At 38.2% G+C, this 18,131-nt stretch overlaps 1 protein-coding gene across 4 annotated transcripts in view; it reads left to right on the top strand.

Moving 5' to 3' along the window:
* ARID2 (AT-rich interaction domain 2) overlaps positions 1–18,131 on the top strand; it is a 113,709-nt gene that overhangs the window by 59,621 nt on the left and 35,957 nt on the right. For all 4 annotated transcript variants that reach the window (XM_079994029.1, XM_079994026.1, XM_079994027.1 and 1 more), the window contains 11 exons: positions 3,230–3,363; positions 3,484–3,702; positions 6,548–6,615; positions 10,279–10,345; positions 10,429–10,679; positions 11,735–11,831; positions 11,916–12,125; positions 13,585–13,737; positions 14,189–14,261; positions 15,272–15,406; positions 16,305–16,501. In XM_079994029.1, the coding sequence (XP_079850155.1) occupies positions 3,230–3,363; positions 3,484–3,702; positions 6,548–6,615; positions 10,279–10,345; positions 10,429–10,679; positions 11,735–11,831; positions 11,916–12,125; positions 13,585–13,737; positions 14,189–14,261; positions 15,272–15,406; positions 16,305–16,501 (1,604 nt within the window). The remainder of the gene's footprint in view (positions 1–3,229; positions 3,364–3,483; positions 3,703–6,547; positions 6,616–10,278; positions 10,346–10,428; positions 10,680–11,734; positions 11,832–11,915; positions 12,126–13,584; positions 13,738–14,188; positions 14,262–15,271; positions 15,407–16,304; positions 16,502–18,131) is intronic.

The raw sequence follows: 18,131 nt of genomic DNA, 5'->3' as shown, positions 1-18,131 counted from the left end.
AGAGAAGTGCACCTGCCAGCTCCTTTACGAGCTTTGGCAAATTAGCCAAGACTTCCCTTTCTAGAAAGGCTTTTGAGTTTGAATTGTTGTTTCTGCTATAGAAAGGCCTTTGTATAGTTTTTTGTTTTGTTTTTTTAATATCCTTGCTCTCCATTTTGTGCTTAGTATGTTTGAATTCTTGTTTTAAGTGGTTCAGTTGCTACCCCCCCTTTTTTCTTTTGTATGCTGCTGCAGGTGTATTCTCACTCGATTGAGGACTGTTGGATAGAACTATAAAATAGAATACAATACATATATTCACTGTCTGGAAACAGGATAAGGGGATGCTAATGTTTCTACATATTAGTAATTGTATACATGACTCAGGAACATATTACTCCCTTTTCTTAAACAGAGCAAGGTTGAGTTGAGTGGGATTCTGAAGTGGCTGGCTAGACCAGAAATAGTTATTAAAAGAGCACACTTTTTAGCAAGGAAAGTTCTGAAGGTGCCCGATATACTTCTTTCTCTGATGGTAAGGATGTTTGGTCTTCCTCGATGGAAGTCCCCATAGACCACTCTGAGTGTGAATGGGAGACAAGTTGAATTAATCTGTAAAATAAATGTTTTTTGTTCATTAAATATATTTGCCACAACTATGAAATCACCACTTTGAAAACATTTTTGTAAAAGTTTATATTTGTACAAGTGGAAAATAATACTCTTAAAATGTACTCTGCATGTTGCTGTTCTTAAAGCTAGAATGTGGTAACTTTTGGGGGGGAATAGTTCTCTAGAAGCTCATTTTACAAGTGTTAAGAGTCTGTGCTTCATCTCACTGGGCATAATTAAAAGGCCCTTGCCTTAGAAAAATAAGGCCTTCAAAAACCATATTGTCAGAAAAGCAGTGTTTAATGTCTGGACAAAATATAAAGACTTATTGGAGAATAAAACTCCAAGGTGGCTTTCACCGCTGGAAGCTAAGGCCCGAAAAAACCCCAATATGGAGGTCAAATGGCCAAAATATTGGGAAATATTAGAAAAGGATGGAGACAATTGGAAATTGCAGAGTTTGGAGAAAATGAAGGATAAAGTGCGAGACTGGTTACATTATGCTCAGATTAAAGAAGTTTTTAAAATTGACAAAAAGGTAGGGTTCCAGGTGGAGAAATCGAAGTTGGAAACAGAATTGTTAGAGCCTAAGACTAAGGTACTCTCAAGAATGTATAACTTGCTGTTAAAATGGAATACACAAGACGAAATGGTTAAATCGGTTATGATAAAATGGGCTCAGGACATTGGGCATAATATTATGTTTGAGGACTGGGAAAGGTTGTGGACCACTGGGCTGAACTTCACTGCATGTAATGCTCTGAAGGAAAATGTAATGAAAATGATATACAGATGGTACATGACCCCAGTTAAACTCGCCAAAATATACCATTTGTCTGATAATAAATGTTGGAAATGTAAATAACATGAAGGTACATTCTTTCACCTCTGGTGGACTTGCCCTAAAGTGAGGGCCTTCTGGGAAATGATATATAATGAGTTGAAAAAGGTATTTAAGTATACCTTCACTAAGAAACCAGAGGCCTTCCTTCTGGGTATTGTCGGCCAGAAGGTGTTAAAGAAGGACCGAACATTTTTTATGTATGCAACAACGGCAGCAAGGATACTCATCGCTAAGAGCTGGAAAACTCAAGATCTACCCACACTGGAAGAGTGGCAGATGCAGCTGATAGACTATATGCAACGGGCCGAGATGACTGGTAGAATCCGAGACCTGGGAGACGAGAGGATTGAGGAGGACTGGAGGAAATTCAAGATTTATTTACAAAAATATTGTAATTTGGTTGAATGTTAAGAAGGATGCTAGATCATAAATAATGGCCTACCACTGAATTAGATCTGATTTTGATGATAAGTGAGATTAAGGAAAATATAAATTTATTGGAGAATTGTTAGATTTTATTTAAATGAGCGGAGATAAGATTGTAAACAAGTGGGTAATTTGCTTGGAATTTTTTTCTGTAACGATGTAAGTGCGAGCGGGAGACGCGGGGGAGTCCAAAGAAGTGATGAAACTATGTTATAATATAAGTAATGTTGTTTATTTATGCATTTTTATTCAAAAACTTTAATAAATATGTATTAAAAAAAAAAAGTCCTTGGGCCCCAAGAGACTACTTTTCCTTGAGAGAGACTGAGTCCACCTTTTTGATCCTAAGAGCCCGATCCTATTCATATTTACTTGGAAGTAATTCCCACTGAGTTTAGTTGGGTGGGGTGTCATTGTCTACATAGGGTTGCTGACTAAAAGTCTTCCACAAACTCTGAAATCCCTTTCTTGGGCAAAGTCTTTCTCTGAACCACTGGGAGTGTAAATATAGTGATCCAATTCAGACATCAAGTCCTCTAAAGTACAGGTGGGGATCCTCGGACTCACAGGTCAGTCTTTGCCCATGAGGCCATTTTCCCCCAACCACACTTACATGTCAATCAGTTGACATCTCAGGTTGACATCAGCAGTGGTGGGGTTCAATCCAGCTGGGTGCTGCTTTGCCTTCGCATTCCCTTCAGTGAATAATGGAGCTTTGATTTATTGCTAAATCTTCAAACATTGATTTTGATGGTCATCTGAGCTAATCCTTGCTTTTGTGCTGACTGGGTTTGCTTGGCAATGTTTTGAAATGTCTTACATTAAGTAGGGCACTGATCTTGGTCACCCTTCTAGATGTTGGTGTGAAGTAATATCAAACTTTAAAGCAGTGGGGGTAGTGATCAACACTGAAGATTTTGTTCAAGTCTGTAACTAATTCCGTTGACCCTGAATGGCAGCACCTAAATTAGGCTTGTGGGTATCAGCAAGCTGCAAAAAATACACTCAGTTTTTCAGCTGTAGGTGTATCTAGTAGAACTGCTGTAATGTACATTTAGTGTTTGTGGTGGTGGGTTCGTTTATTTTCAAAAGTTTAATAGTAAGTTTGAAGGTCTGCAATGCAGTTAAAATATAATACTATAGAATAACCTATATAAAATACAATTATGGATGCTTTGGAATATGATTGTGCCCTTCAAATCAGAACTTAATAGTCTGGATCTATGGTGTGTTCTATTTATTTAAGAAGTCCTCAATTTATTAAGTTTCACTGAGCTGCTAAATTAAAGCAATTTACAGTTTTTTAGCGTTGTATGATTGTACAGTATGAAGTTCTACATAGTGAAAAATCCTTGCTCTTTATTTCAGTTATCTAGAAAAGTACGAGAAAGTACATCACTTTGGAGAGGATGATGATGAGGTACAACCAGGCAATCCAAAGCCTCAACTTCCTATAGGTGCAATTCCATCTTCCTATAATTACCAGCAGCACAGCGTGTCAGGTAAACTTTGACAAATTAGTCGATGGTAGCGCCATTTGTCCTTGATTTCCGTTGGACAAATGGCACAAAAAGCCTACAGGTGCATTGTTGCTAATGATGTATTTTTGCCTTTATAAATAGATTTTCTTCGACAAAGTTATGGGCTATCTATGGACTTTAATTCGCCAAATGACTATAGTAAATTGGTGCTTTCTCTGTTATCTGGACTCCCAAATGAAGTGGACTTTGCTATTAATGTGTGCACTCTTCTATCAAATGAAAGCAAGCACGTTATGCAGCTTGACAAGGACCCCAAAATCATCACTTTGCTGCTTGCTAACGCTGGGGTATTTGATGACAGTAAGTTTCTACTTTGAATAATCCTTTGATGAGCAAGTGTACTACTATGCAGCAGAGTTGTTTCCTTGTTCCTCTTTTCCTTCTGCATGCTCTGTCTTTTCCCATCTTCTATCCTACCTGTTTCATAATCCTACAAAAGAAGAGTCCTGTTAAATCAGACTGATGATTCAGCATCCTGCTTTCAGCACTGGCCAACCAGATGTTTCTGGGATGCCTACAAAAGTCAGTGAAGGCAGCAGTCTTTAACACCACTGTGTCTCTTCCCAGCCACTGACATTCAGAGGAATCCCAGCCATGCATCTGTACATTCCATTTAGCTACCATGACTAAGTCTGTTGATAGATCTGTGCACATCCTTGATTGTCTATAACGCTGTTATTCTAGGGGATATTTCCTTTTCAGTCCCTTTCCTGATGGTTCCCAACATAGAATTTTCTTTCTTTCCTCAGCCTTAAACAAATAGTTACTACATTTCTGAGAAAAGGTGCACAAGACAGGGCTATTAATAGCAGCCTAATACGTAGAAACAATATTCCAATAATTTCATCTATGAACCAACCCCTGAACTGAGGGGATATTTTGGATTGGTACTTGACCCTAAAGTTCTCACAAGTCACTGGTGAGACGATACATTAAAGTTAAAATGACGCTGATTCTATTACCTCCAGTAAGCTGACCCACTTTTTGTCCAGTAGTTCTGTATCCTGCAGTGTTTTTCTGCTGAGATCCTTCCAGTCTCATTGCTTCTATAGCACACTTATGCAAGTTTTTGTAACTTTCTTTTCTTTCTTTAATATTTCACAATAGTTTGAATTTCATACAAGTTTCAGTATTTCAAGCATCTCTTGTGTTTCCTTGAAATGGTTAATCATGTCTTGCTTTGTTAGTCTAGAGTAGAACAAGGATCGTGGCCAAATATGTGTTTATGAAGATTGGAATAAACAAACTAATGGGGTTTTGGGGAGAGCGGGGTTATTTGTTTCTTGCAGCCAGAGATTTAGGTGAGAATAATTGCTGAAGAGATGTGCTTTTGAACCACTGGTAAAAGGACATGTATGCAGCCACTGGCCACATTTGGATATCATACTAAACCATAGGTTAATGTAGGATGCATGAGCTGCAGCAAGCCTTGGGCTGTTGCCCTTCTCCCTGCTTCTGATTTGGCTACAAAGAGGAATTGGGAAACTTCCACTTCCAGTTAGATTTGCTGCTGCTTGTTGTCTTCAGACTACACAAACTTTGATTATGGATAATGCTTCATGAATTATGAAGCTCGCTTGTTAAACAAACCATAGTTAGCATTAACTGCTGCACCCGAAGGAGAAGAGACTGAGAAGAGACTGCATTGCTGAAGAAGAGGAAAAAAGAGTGGAGTCTTACTAAACTATGGTTGAGTGTGACATCTGAATACAGCCATTATATTTATTGAAACTGACAGAATTTGATGTTGAACTCCTGCCATAAAGGCCAATTTGGATTAAATCAGAGAGTCTGCAGCTGGCCAGCTTCCAGCTGAAGACAGAACTAAACTTCCTGTGTAAAATTTTACTCTGGTACCTAGAGAAATGTGTGTTTCAACATAGCTGTATAACACTATTATCACTCCAAAAAGAGAGCATAAGAGATGCATTTTTGGGGTGGGGGGGTTCACATCTGCCTTAAGAAAATATTCCATATTGTGGGCATATTCCAGAGAGTAAATTTTAGGATTTGAATTCTATGCAGCTGCTTGTTATCAAACTTTGATTAGCATTGCATATAAGTCAGTTGTCCAGATCCTAAAAATCAAGTATTTAGGCTTGAAGAGTGCAGTCTAAAGGCTCAGGTATGCAGAGATTTCCCATTCTCTGTAATAAAGGAGACACTCCATTCACACATGTCAGTTTCTTGTGCACATAGAACATTCCTTTGTTCAGAGAATAGGATGAGCCTTGGAACTAACTACATCAATTCCTGTGGTTATCTCAAATAGTTCAATGAACCTTTTAGGGTTTAGCCCAGGGGTATTCAACCTTTTTATACCTACTACCCACTAATGCATCTTAGAAAGGAACCAGGATGCCTTCTTTACATACACTGTAGGATCTGAATGTGGACAGATTTCTAGGTGTCTGCATTTCCACTTGGTTTTTTTTAAGTAGGTTTCTAGGCAGGCTGGAAACTGTAGACAGAGGACACCAACATGCAGGGAATTGTGTGCACTTAAGAAATATGTGGCTTGAAGTTATCGCCTTTTTGCCATGCTAGTTCCTTTCAAGAAAATTCTACTTTGTGCGAGAACTCAAATAAGAGATTCAGATCAAAGCAAACAAAATGAACAGCTTTATGCAACTAAGCAAGTTTCTTTGAATGTTATTTGCATAATGTTTTTAAGCACAACATTTGAATTTTCATAACGTAGAGTTTACTTCTTCAGCATAGATTTTCCACTCATTTTTTCTTCTTCCTGGCTTGTTTAGCCTGTGGCATAATTATAGCAGGTAGTTCCTTTATTATTCAGGATTGATAAAAGAACTCCCCCCCCCCATTCTACTTAACAGCAGTCCAATTCATGCAGCTTTAGATGAGTTGATATAATGGGCTATTGCCCTTCAAAAGAAAGCACTCTTCTCCATGTTGTAAATACCCCACTCCAAGCAGAAGACATAACTCAAAACAATTAAAAAAAATATTTATGCTACTTCTAATAAACTGTAATATTGGTACTAGAAAAGTATATTGCAACTGAATAAGATTGGCTGGCCACAATACCGCAAAATTACACTGTTTTCAAATTATCTATAGTATTGTCACAGCTGTTTATGGACAATTTTTAATTGTAACTTTAATGCTTTTTAACTCATAGCTTTAGGTTCATTTTCTACTGTGTTTGGTGAAGAATGGAAGGAGAAAACGGATAGAGATTTTGTTAAGGTAATTTTTAAAAATATAGTTTTAAAAACAGCATGTCAAAAATGTGTGATAGAGCCTTACAGTTTAACAGTGCAGCTTAAACATTGTGCTTAAATAGTAGTGACAAAGCTAGACTAAAGAGAAGGGAATTTTATTTAGAGTGGATCAGATAAAGAGCTCTCAGGTATTTCAAATAAGTAGGTAGGTGCAGGGATAGATTGAAAGCTTCCTTCTCCCCAGTAGGTGCTGCTGGAGGTAATAATACAGCGACTGTGTTATTGTAGATTAGTATTGAGAAACAGCATTTAGAATGTGTGAAAGTCTCCTTAGTCAGCTCCAAAGTTATATGTACAACTTCAGCTGAGTTTCACGCAACCAAGTTTGCACACCCATGTCAGTTATTTTGTTGAGCGTGGATAGTGTTCACGATAGGCTGTGTGTACTGTTCCTTGAGAAGACACTGTATTGTTGCATGTTGCACACCACCACTCAGCCTTGTATGCCATATTTTGACCTATGTGTGTGATAAACAATTCAGGTGGTTACTGTGCCGTGAGCACTATATACTAGGCCCCAAAATATAGCATTTCATGCACACAGTGGATGTATTAGAGATGCTTTATTTAAGAGCCCCAAAACATTTGTTTGCCCACTAGAGGGCACGATCAGCTGTATTAATCCACTAACAAGAAAACTTAAGGTAAAGCATCTTTTTGTATTAATATGTAAGAATTATTAATTACTTCATCAGTTTTTGCAACAAGCAAATAATGACAGTACAGGTGGATTGTATTATATATGTTCAGGTGTTGATGAACTTGAGATCATAAAAACGAAATACATTTTAAAATATGTAATTTAATTTTATTGACAGAAGTGTGTGGAACTAAAAAGGACCTCTGTATCTATGAAGTAAATGTGACTTTTCTGCCCAGATTTAACATTTCTTAGGCACTAGTGAAAAAGTTTCCATATATACATTTTTCAGGCAATTAGCTAATACTATTTTAAATATAAATCTATTTCACAGAGAAAAAAGTATAAAGTCTGAAGATAAGATTAATAACAATAGGAGAAATGCGGAGAATGTCAATTTGCCTTCATAGCGAAAATGGTAGCATTCAGTAATTAAAAATGGTTTCTTGCTGAGGGTTTTATCTTTATCTCATTGAAATATTGGTTTTCTAATAAAAACATCTGTTTGAGAAAAGTGTCCAAAGTTTTATTCGTCTAGCAGTTGTAGCACAGCACCACTTAAAATTGAGGCCATGTCCCTTCACTGCAAACAGTTGTTAATGGCAAAGGATGCATGCAATCCCGTACTCCCAGCCCATACTCTCCACTCAGGTAAAAACAATACAAGCTTGGAGGAAGTGGAATGGGCCAGAATTTGGTAGCTGTACAGTGGTACCTTGGTTCTCAAACTTAATCCGTTCCAGAAGTCTGTTCCAAAACCAAAGCGTTCCAAAACCAAGGCGCACTTTCCCATGGAAAGTAATGCAAAATGGATTAATCCTTTCCAGACTTTTAAAAACAGCAATTTAACATGAATTTTACTATCTAACGAGACCATTGATCCATTAAATCAAAGCAATGATCAGTGTACTGTACTATAAATTAAATGACAGTATTGTAGATGATAAAAATAAAATTATTTCCCCCCCTTACCTGCACTGATGATAGTCATTGTTTGGATGGGGTGCTTTTATCCATTTACACAGTCACATAATCAATCAGGAGCTGAACTAGGTTTCACACAGTCACAAAAACAAATTCACCGAAAAAGCCTCAGAACCACAAAATAAATAGCAAAAACAAAAGCGCCAAACTTAATCCGTTCAGGAAGTCCATTTGACTTCTGAAATGTTCAAAAACCAAGGCGCAACTTCTGACTGGTGCAGATGGCCCGGAAACAATAGCCAACAGCCACATTGGACGTTCGGCTTCCGAAAAACGTTTGAAAACCTGAACACCTACTTCCCGGTTTTCTGCATTTGAGAACCAAAGTGTTTGAGAACCAAGGCGTTTGAGAACCAAGGTACCACCTCAATAGCCTGGTGCGCAAGGTACCACTGTAATAGCCTGGTGCACTGAATGACTATGCATTCATATTGCTGGGGAATGCTCTATTTGCATCTTTTTGGGGATCCTTCTACATATGGGTACTGTGCTTCCAGGGGGGAGAATTGTGTCCCATGCCATTTGGTCGTTACACCCAAAAGGCCACAAATAGTTATTGCTAGGGGTGCATAAAGAAATGTACCAAATTATATGTGTTTGACCTGTTACATCCGTTGAATATTTGTGTCCCGAGGAAAGATAGTCCAGGAATGTCTCATTGTTTAGTGATAGCAGTAATAGGAGCTTCAGTTATGTTGTGAGGATTTTTTTAATAGGAAGCTTGGATGTTTTCCAAAATCTATTTATAATTGTTACAGTGTATCTAGTATGATAGCACAGTTTTAAAAAGAATTACTCAGGAATGCCGTTTAGTAACACTGCTTCTAAAATTAGCTATATTTTGGAAATTCTAATTTTGCCTTTTTTAATGTTTAATAGTATAGTGCACCCTACTTAAATGCTTCATTTTTTCATGTTTTAATGAAGGCATGCATTAAGTTGATTTTAGACGTGTCATTTCTATTACTGTACACTCAATAATTGATAAAGAGATCATGTTTGCATAAATTGTTATATGGTGTTACATTTTATTTTCTTCTTTGATTCCCCACCTCCCAGATAGTGGAATAGTGTTTAAGCTGTTCTTTTTATGCTTGCTGTCCCAACCAAGTGTGAATTAGCTCCACTTTCTTTCCATGATATTTACAGTGACACTACATACGAGTTTCATTTAGAGATAGAAGAACAAGAGACTGATAGGATTAAAAATAAGCATATAACAAAAGGTGGCAGGTGGCTTAGAGTTATTTTGTTATTCATGCTGATGTCTTTTACTTTTACTTTTAAACATGAAATTATTTTGCGTCAGTGGTTGTTTTGATTTAAAATGATACTGTAGCATTGGCCATCAAGAATGAGGAGCAAATGTCCTACTTGTTATTGGAACTTCAACTTCCACCAGCCCCAGCAAGCATAGCTAATAATCAAGGGTGATTGAAGTAATATGGAGTCATAGTCCAAGACTATCTATAGGTTCACAGTTTATCCCAGACTGAAAGAAAATAAATTGAGCACATTAAATAAAAAGATGCAAATATCCATCCCAAAAAAATGGATGGTATTTGTTCGTTAAAGAAAGGCACAACATGGATAAGTTTTTGAAGTGCATAATTCTGTCACTGCAGATCTGTAGCTATGCAGCTAAATGCTGAAGGCAAAATAGTACTTTTGGGTCAGGAGTGTACAATCCTGCACTGTAATTTTATCATGATTTTTGCTTGATAACTAAGTTATTGTAGAATGTGTGTGTGTGTGTGTGTGTGTGCGTGTGTGTGTGTGTGGGGTCAAGTAACACCTTAAAAACCAGCTAAGTTTGTTCTTGGTATGAGCTTTTGTGTGCATGCACACTTCTTCAAATACACATATTGTAATCAGATACACATACTGATATTGTAATCAGTCTCATCATTTCCCCCGCATCACAATGGGTTTTTCAGACTGCTATCTTGCTAAAGGAAACTTTGCAGTAAAAAAATAAATCAATGTTTGTTTGTTTTTGTTCAGTTTTGGAGGGATATTGTTGAAGATAATGAAGTACGTGATCTCATTTCAGACAGAAACAAATCTCAAGGTGAGTTACATCAAATGAGCATTGGATTATATCTGGGGTATCTAGAGCAGAAACTGTTCAAGTGAATGTGTTGTCTTTTATAGATGCTACACCAGAAGACTGGATATGGGAGTCTTTATTTCATCCACCGCGCAAGTTGGGCATTAACGATATTGAAGGACAACGGGTTCTCCAGATTGCAGTGATTTTACGAAATCTTTCCTTTGAGGAGGGAAATGTAAAGCTGTTGGCAGCTAATCGTACCTGTCTTCGTTTCTTATTACTCTCTGCTCACAGTCATTTTATTTCTCTAAGACAGTTGGGGCTTGACACATTAGGAAACATTGCCGCAGAGGTAAGAAACAAATTCAAAATATGCTCTTTATGAGTTAAATGGCTTGAATCCCAAGGCTGGATTGAGTTTAAACATTAAGGATTCTCATGTAAAAGGGGACTGGAGATCTTCCAGACTCTTTCCTGTTGTTGTTTCTTATTATCTCTTCAAATATTTTCGAGAACAGCAAGTTTCTGCAGATATTTTTAGTCCACTGAAATTGTATCCCTGTGTTCTTCATAGCATGTACTTGTAATCATGGAATGCCTCATTGGGATGTAAAGATATGGGTTGTTTGTTTTTGTTTCAAAGTAGCATCCCTGTTCTTTGTCTGGGATGAGATTAAACAATTAGATTCCATACCCTCACCAAAAATGTAACCCATCACTAAAGTCAAAAGCCACCAATTGTCAATAATGCTTTTACATTTAACACTGAAGATTGGCTACTGTTCTCCTAGCTTGCGCCCAGTGCATTCTTAATACAATAAAAGTGGCTGTTTTATACTTCCTTTGTGGTGTATTCAAAAGGGCCCTAATTTCTTCAAATTCTGGAAATGTCCTGTACATTTAATGCTTATTTTTCCTGGTATGTTTAAAGCTATTGGCTGGCCTTCCAATATAATCTAAACAAGCCATAAAGTAGTGCAAACAAAGCCTTACAGAACAATCCTATACATGCTTACTCAAAAATAAATCCTTTTGTTTTCACTGGGGCATAGTTCCAGATAAGAACAGATAGAACTGTAACCTTAGGCTGCAATCTTCTGCACATTTACTTGGCAATAATTTTCATTGAACTCAGAGAGAATTTTTAGTAGAAATGAATGGATTTGGACTGTTATTTCCTTTTGCTTTCAAAATTTCATACACGAGACTGAATTTAGTGGTAATAAAAACAGTGAGAGTTAATGAAGAACAAATTTACTTATCCACAGTAGTGGAAATGATATAGCATCCATTTGAAAATGTTTTCAGTATTGAATGTGACATCTTTCTAATCATTTCAGTGACTGTAAATATTATTATCCATTATAAGTACATCACTCAGGTAAAAGTGCTTTCTTTCTTTTTCAGCTTCTATTGGACCCTGTTGATTTCAAAACAACTCATCTAATGTTTCATACTGTTACAAAATGCTTAATGGCAAGAGATAGATTCTTAAAAATGAGGGGTAAGCTGTTATGTGGTTATTACTTCTAGTCTGGATAATTGAGGATAAAGATGTTTGGTTCTAAAATACTTGTTTTTGTTTCAGGCATGGAAATCTTGGCTAATCTTTGTAAAGCTGAGGACAATGGTGTCTTAATTTGTGAATATGTAGATCAAGAATCCTACAAAGAAATCATCTGTCATCTCACTTTGCCTGATGTGTTACTTGTCATATCAGCTTTGGAAGTGCTCTATATGCTCACTGAAATGGGTGAAGTGGCTTGTACTAAGATAGCAAAAGTTGACAAAAGCATAGGTAAGTGAGCAATTTTTTGAAATTATCCATATCATGTTTCTCATTAAGTAAACAACAGACAATACAGTTCAGTGGGTAGAGAGTTTGATTTGGATTGGTTCAAGTTCCCATTGTCCATCAGACATGTTTCTCATTAAGTAAACAACAGACAATACAGTTCAGTGGGTAGAGAGTTTGATTTGGATTGGTTCAAGTTCCCATTGTGCCATAAACTCATTGTGCTGTGATCTTAGCCTATTCCTATTACGCAGACACCATTACCCATTTGTAAAGTTGGAGTCATACATTCCCCCCCCCCCAAAACCAACACAAACAAGAATTATAAAGGACTTTTGAAAATTAAAAGTGCTACATAAAAGTAAGTCTGTTGCAGTGCAGTTTTTTGTCATTTGCACCAAAGAAATGCATATTTTTCACCGAGGAAGGTTGCACAAAACTGTGCACAAAATAAATTATGCCAATAAGTTGCGTAAACTTGCTTAGTTTGCATGCTTTGTTCTGATCTCAGTAGTTGAGTATTTACAGAAAGAGGGTGGATGCAAGGAGTGATACAAAGTCAAGAAAAGTTAATAGTAAACTATGGAAGGCAGCAGATTAATATGCAGGTAGCATGACTAAAAACCACCAACAAAGGATAAGTAGCCTTGGAGGACACCAAATGACTATCTTGTGATCTGCAGGCTCTTTTGATACTTTCCATATTTGTCCATTAGAACATGGGTAGGCAAACTAAGGCCCGGGGGCTGGATCCAGCCCAATCGCCTTCTCAGTCCAGCCCGTGGACAGTCCAGGAATCAGCGTGTTTTTACATGAGTAGAATGTGTCCTTTTATTTAAAATGCATCTCCGGGTTATTTGTGGGACCTGCCTGGTGTTTTTACATGAGTAGAATGTGTGCTTTTATTTAAAATGCATCTCTTGGTTATTTGGGGGGCATAAGAATTCATTCATATTTTTTCCCCAAAATATATTCCAGCCCCCCACAAGGTCTGAGGGACAGTGGATGCTGAAAAAGTTTGCTGACCTCTGCATTAGAATATGGTTTCTTTTAATACCTTACATTCTCAAGAGTCCATACTAAGTACTGGATTCTATGTCTGATGCTACACTTTATTATCAAGTTGACACATTCATAAGAAACATGGTCTTCCTAGAACGCCTTCAAATAACTGAATCTGTCCGTCCCCCCCTCCAAGATTATACTAAATGACAAAAGGAGCTATCTGGATTCTTCAATTATGATTTCAGTATAATACCTCCTTTGAGATTTTTTTTACAATCAAGTAGTATATAAAATTATGAGTTAAATGCAATAATAAATACTAGGCCAAGAAAAATGCATATACCAAACTTATAAAGCTATTTTCATTTTCATCAGTTGAATAGAGAAAGCGTAATAAATGAATTGTCCTTCAGTTTCTATTGTGTTAATATTAATATGATTAATATTAATGATTCAGATACATTAGTATGTCTGGTCTCAATGGACATCCAGATGTTTGGATCAGATGCCCTCGGGGCTGTAAAACTTGTAGAACATCAGAGTACGAGCCATCTACTCTCCGATATCAGGCAGCAGCAAGTGGAGCAGGTTCCATCACATACTACCCCAGGTTAGTATTGCTGTTGCTAAACAAATTTTATATAAATTATATTGTATAGTGTATGGTGTTCACCTTTTACTGCATTGGTGGGGATCCTCCAGCCCGTGGACCTAATTAGGCTAGCCAGGCCTCCCAGTTGGGCACATCAGGCCACTTTGAGCTAGCTACACCCACCTGTTAATTCATCAGACGTCAGGTATGGGCTAGATAAAGCCATGGCTGCAAAGGAACAATTGGGAGCCTTAGAGTGTTCCTTTGGGACCCTGGCTTGCATTCAGGACTGATGGCATTGGACACCAAATAAATGCAAGCTCCACTACCTTCAGGCAGAGTTGCTCTCAGGAAAACAAGTCCAAAACGTACGTTTGAGAAATAGTAAGGGGTGGAAACTAAACAAATGAAAAGGGTGGTGAGGTAGTGGTTTAAATCCTTGACCCTGACTATTATTTCTGTTCCATAGCATCAAGAGCACCACATGTTGCTCCACCACCAGGAATAGTAGAAATTGACAGTGAAAAATTTGCATGCCAGTGGTGAGTACATAATTCAAAGATTTTAATACTGGAAGAGAAAGCCAACCATAGGAGAATGTTTAAATTTAAAATATTTTCATTTTAAAGGTTGATGTATATTTTAGAAATAAAAATATTCTGATGCTGTTTTGAAGAAATATTAATCAGCTAATTTGAACATTTGCTGTGTAGTAGTGCACAGCCTTTTCAAGAAAGGCTGAATGATACAATATTCCTTTCTATTTTAAGTGTATTAGTTTTCAGATAAGAGCATAAAGCATTTAATTATATCTTCACAGCAAGGGGCTTGATTTTTACCCTTGTATTAAGATGGCTGTTGTATGTTCTGCTCTTTCTTTCTTTCTTTCTTTCTTTCTTGTTACATCCCATGCTTGAATGTTTTCATAGATTTGCACATTTTTATACATAAGCACTATGTTTCTCTCTCTCTCTCTCTCTCTCTCTCTGTGTGTGTGTGTGTGTGTGTGTCTGTGTGTGTGTGTGTGTGTGTGTGTGTGTGTGTGTGTGTAGTTCAGAAATGTTTATATCAAGGAAGCACAGCTTAGTGTGATAATTTTTGTTGAAGAAACACTGATATATTAGCCTTTACATTAGGCCACCATAGCACCATCCTATACTATATTCATTGGAATATAAAATTCATTATCATACTGTAGGAATAAGCAACTGTATAGTCTTTTTCAAGAGGTGCCAGACCTACTGTATTGCCATCTGTACAGGTGCTTACCAGGCTGCCTGTGTAACTGGAAAACATTCCAAAGTAATATCAAAGCCATGAAGAGACTTTATTTTGCAGGGCAGTGGAAGAGATCCAAAGGCCAGCCAGTGCCCCATGGAACTGGAGTTGCATCCAGAACCTTATGCAGTGCACAGAGGCTCTGTGTCAGAAATGTAGATGTAGGAAGTGCTTCTTTAAAAGTTTGAAAAACATGGTTGCAGAACAGTAAGCCAGTTATTTTTTGCATATGTGCTTATATAGTTTGTTTCTCTCTCCCAAATCGTTTCCTTAGGTTGAATGCCCATTTTGAGGTCAATCCAGATTGTTCAATCTCCCGAGCTGAAATGTACTCTGAATACCTCTCCACGTGCAGCAAACTAGCTCGCGGTGGAATCCTAACATCAACTGGATTTTATAAATGTCTTCGGTAAGTTTAACTTATTCACAGAATAAATCACAGCCTGGGGATGTGTGGTGTTCTGCAGTTTGTATTGATTTGCAAATTTAAGGAGAAAGTGTGCTATGGATATGACCATCTTGTATTGTTAAAGGTGGTAGTTGTTGGTATAACCATTGTTTTTGCTATTTTCAAACATTCCGTGTGGGTTTTTCATTTTATCTTAGCTATCTTTTGAAATCCCAAACCTAAAACTTGGAGCCAAGAGTCTGGGAGACCTTCCTTTGAACCTGCTGATCTATAAGAAAAAGTAGCTGTGGGATGCAAGCAGCATACTATGCTGAGGAAATCTAGAACATTTTATAGTGCTTTTTCTTTCTTGCCTTAGATTTCCACCCCGCCCTTAAATAGCAATCATTGCCATGGCCCATTTGTACTCCATTGCCTTTTTGAAATTTTCTCAGGCTTAGAAGGCACAGTTTCCTTCCTGTGCTGTTCCCTGTTTTAAAAATAACTGGATGAAATTCAGTACTATTTTTCTTCCAGCACTCGTTTTCTGTCTCCCTCTGATCCATTCTTCTTCCCAAGTGCTCCACTACTGTGTTCTCCTCTTCATACCAATTCCATTGCCAATGCCCACACTTCCTTGGTGCTGAAACATGAACTGATCATTGCTTACAGCAGGCTTGGTTGGGAAGCACTGATATAATCGCTACTTCAGAACCCTCACGTTTGGCAGGAAACTGAAATGTCCATCAATTGCCTTGAGGAATGGTTTTTCTGACGTAGTTTACCACAATACTTAGAAAATATACTTGCATACAAAGCTAGATTTTATGCTCAGAAGATCATTGACAAAAGCTAGCAAAATGAATTAGTATATCACTGCTACCAATAATGTGTGTGTTTGCTTGCTTGTGTTTGGCAGAACTGTCTTTCCCAATCACTCAGTGAAGAGAATAGAGGATACAAATAACAATGGGCAGGCACATATTCATGTGTTAGGAGTGAAAAGGAGGGCTATACCTCTCCCTATTCAGATGTACTATCAGCAACAACCTACGACAACCCCCGTCCTTCGGGTTGATTCTGTTCCTGATGTAGCTCCTTCTCCTTCACCAGCAGGTAATTTATACACTGTGAATATTTTATGTTGAGTTTTGAATTGATTCAGAGCATAAAATGTTGGGCTGGTTCAAGTACTGCAGTATTATGTCGTATGTTGACCAAGAGTCGCGCATGTTTTGGGATGGTGCTGCCCTAGGTGGCAAGGTTGGAGTCATGCAGGGGCAGCAGCAGGAGCATAATGCCAGTAAGCTTTGTCCATCAGTGAACCCACACAGCCCCAACTTCTCCACCACCCCATGCGGCTAAACAGGAGTGACACCCGTGTTGGGAAGGCAGGTCTGGCCACTATACATGCTGCTACCCATTGTTGTTGTTGTTTAGTCGACTCTTCGTGACCCCATGGACCAAAGCACGCCTGTCTTCCACTGCCTCCCGCAGTTTGCTGCTATCCGTAGAGACATATATACCCAGTGTGGCATGGGAACTAAGGTTACACGCACATGCATTCTGGCTCTTTTCTGCATCTAGAGTCTGATGCAGTTGATTATGTATAGCCTGCCATATGATCCTTCCACGACAAAGAGAAGGCATGCAGATCATATGGGTGAGACATTCCTGCTGATGTGCAGGGCAGTACCTGACATTCTACATGGAGGCTGAGGGGGAGCCTGTGTTCCAAAGCCATGTGTTTACTAAGCTGCCCTGGAATTGTGATTTTTTTTTTCAAAAGCAAGATATACATGATATAAGTGTACTGCATGGTGGGCTGGTGTGTGAAATCACCGTATTTTACTGTCTATAAGACGCCCCCTATTTTTAGGGACTCAGATTTAAGAAAATGGGGGGGGGAGAGATGTATCCATGTATAAGACGCCCCCTAATTTTTGACATTTTAAAGGGAAAAAACCTAGTCTTATACACGGAAAAATACGATATGCAGATATACATATACACAACCCTGGAGACAACACTACAATGCTTTGGAAACCATTTTTCTGGGGGTAGAGGAGATTACTTCAGCTGGTTTCCATGTTAGTTGATGTAGATAATGCAAATTATTATTTAACAACTTAAATCGTAAGCCTGCATTTTGTAGCACACTGATGTTATCCAAAAGCAGGTCATGTGTACCTGGCAAATTGGACATTCAGCTGGGGTGAACCATAACAACAACAACAATTTTATTATTTATACCCCACCAGTCTGGCTGGATTGCTTCAGGCACTCTGGGCTGCTTCCAACATATATAAAAACATGAAAAGTCAAACATTATAAACTTACTGATACATGGCTGCCTTCAGATGTCTTCTAAAAGTTCTGTAGTTCTTTATCTCCTTATGATGGCATTCCACACCATTGTTGGCCCTTGGAGTTATAAGGAGAGGAAGGGGCATACAGTGGTGCCTCGCAAGACGAAATTAATCCGTTCCGTGAGGCTCTTCGTATAGCGGTTTTTTCGTCTTGCGAAGCAAGCCCATTGACAGCTTAGCGGATTAGCGCTATTAGCGGTTTAGCGGCTTTTAGCGATCAGCTGTTAAGCGGCTTATCAGCGGATCAGCTGATAAGCGGCTTAGGAAAAGGGGGGGGGGGAGGGGGAAAAAACCGCAGGAACTTGCAAGACATTTTCGTCTTGCGAAGCAAGCCCATAGGGAAATTCGTTTTGCGAAGCACCTCCAAAACGGAAAAC

The sequence above is a fragment of the Podarcis cretensis genome (genome assembly GCF_951804945.1).
Source record: "Podarcis cretensis genome assembly, chromosome: 10".
In the NCBI taxonomy this organism is placed as follows: Eukaryota; Metazoa; Chordata; class Lepidosauria; order Squamata; family Lacertidae; genus Podarcis; species Podarcis cretensis.
The sequence above is the reverse complement of the archived record's forward strand: the minus strand, read 5'-3'. Positions and strand labels throughout refer to the sequence as shown.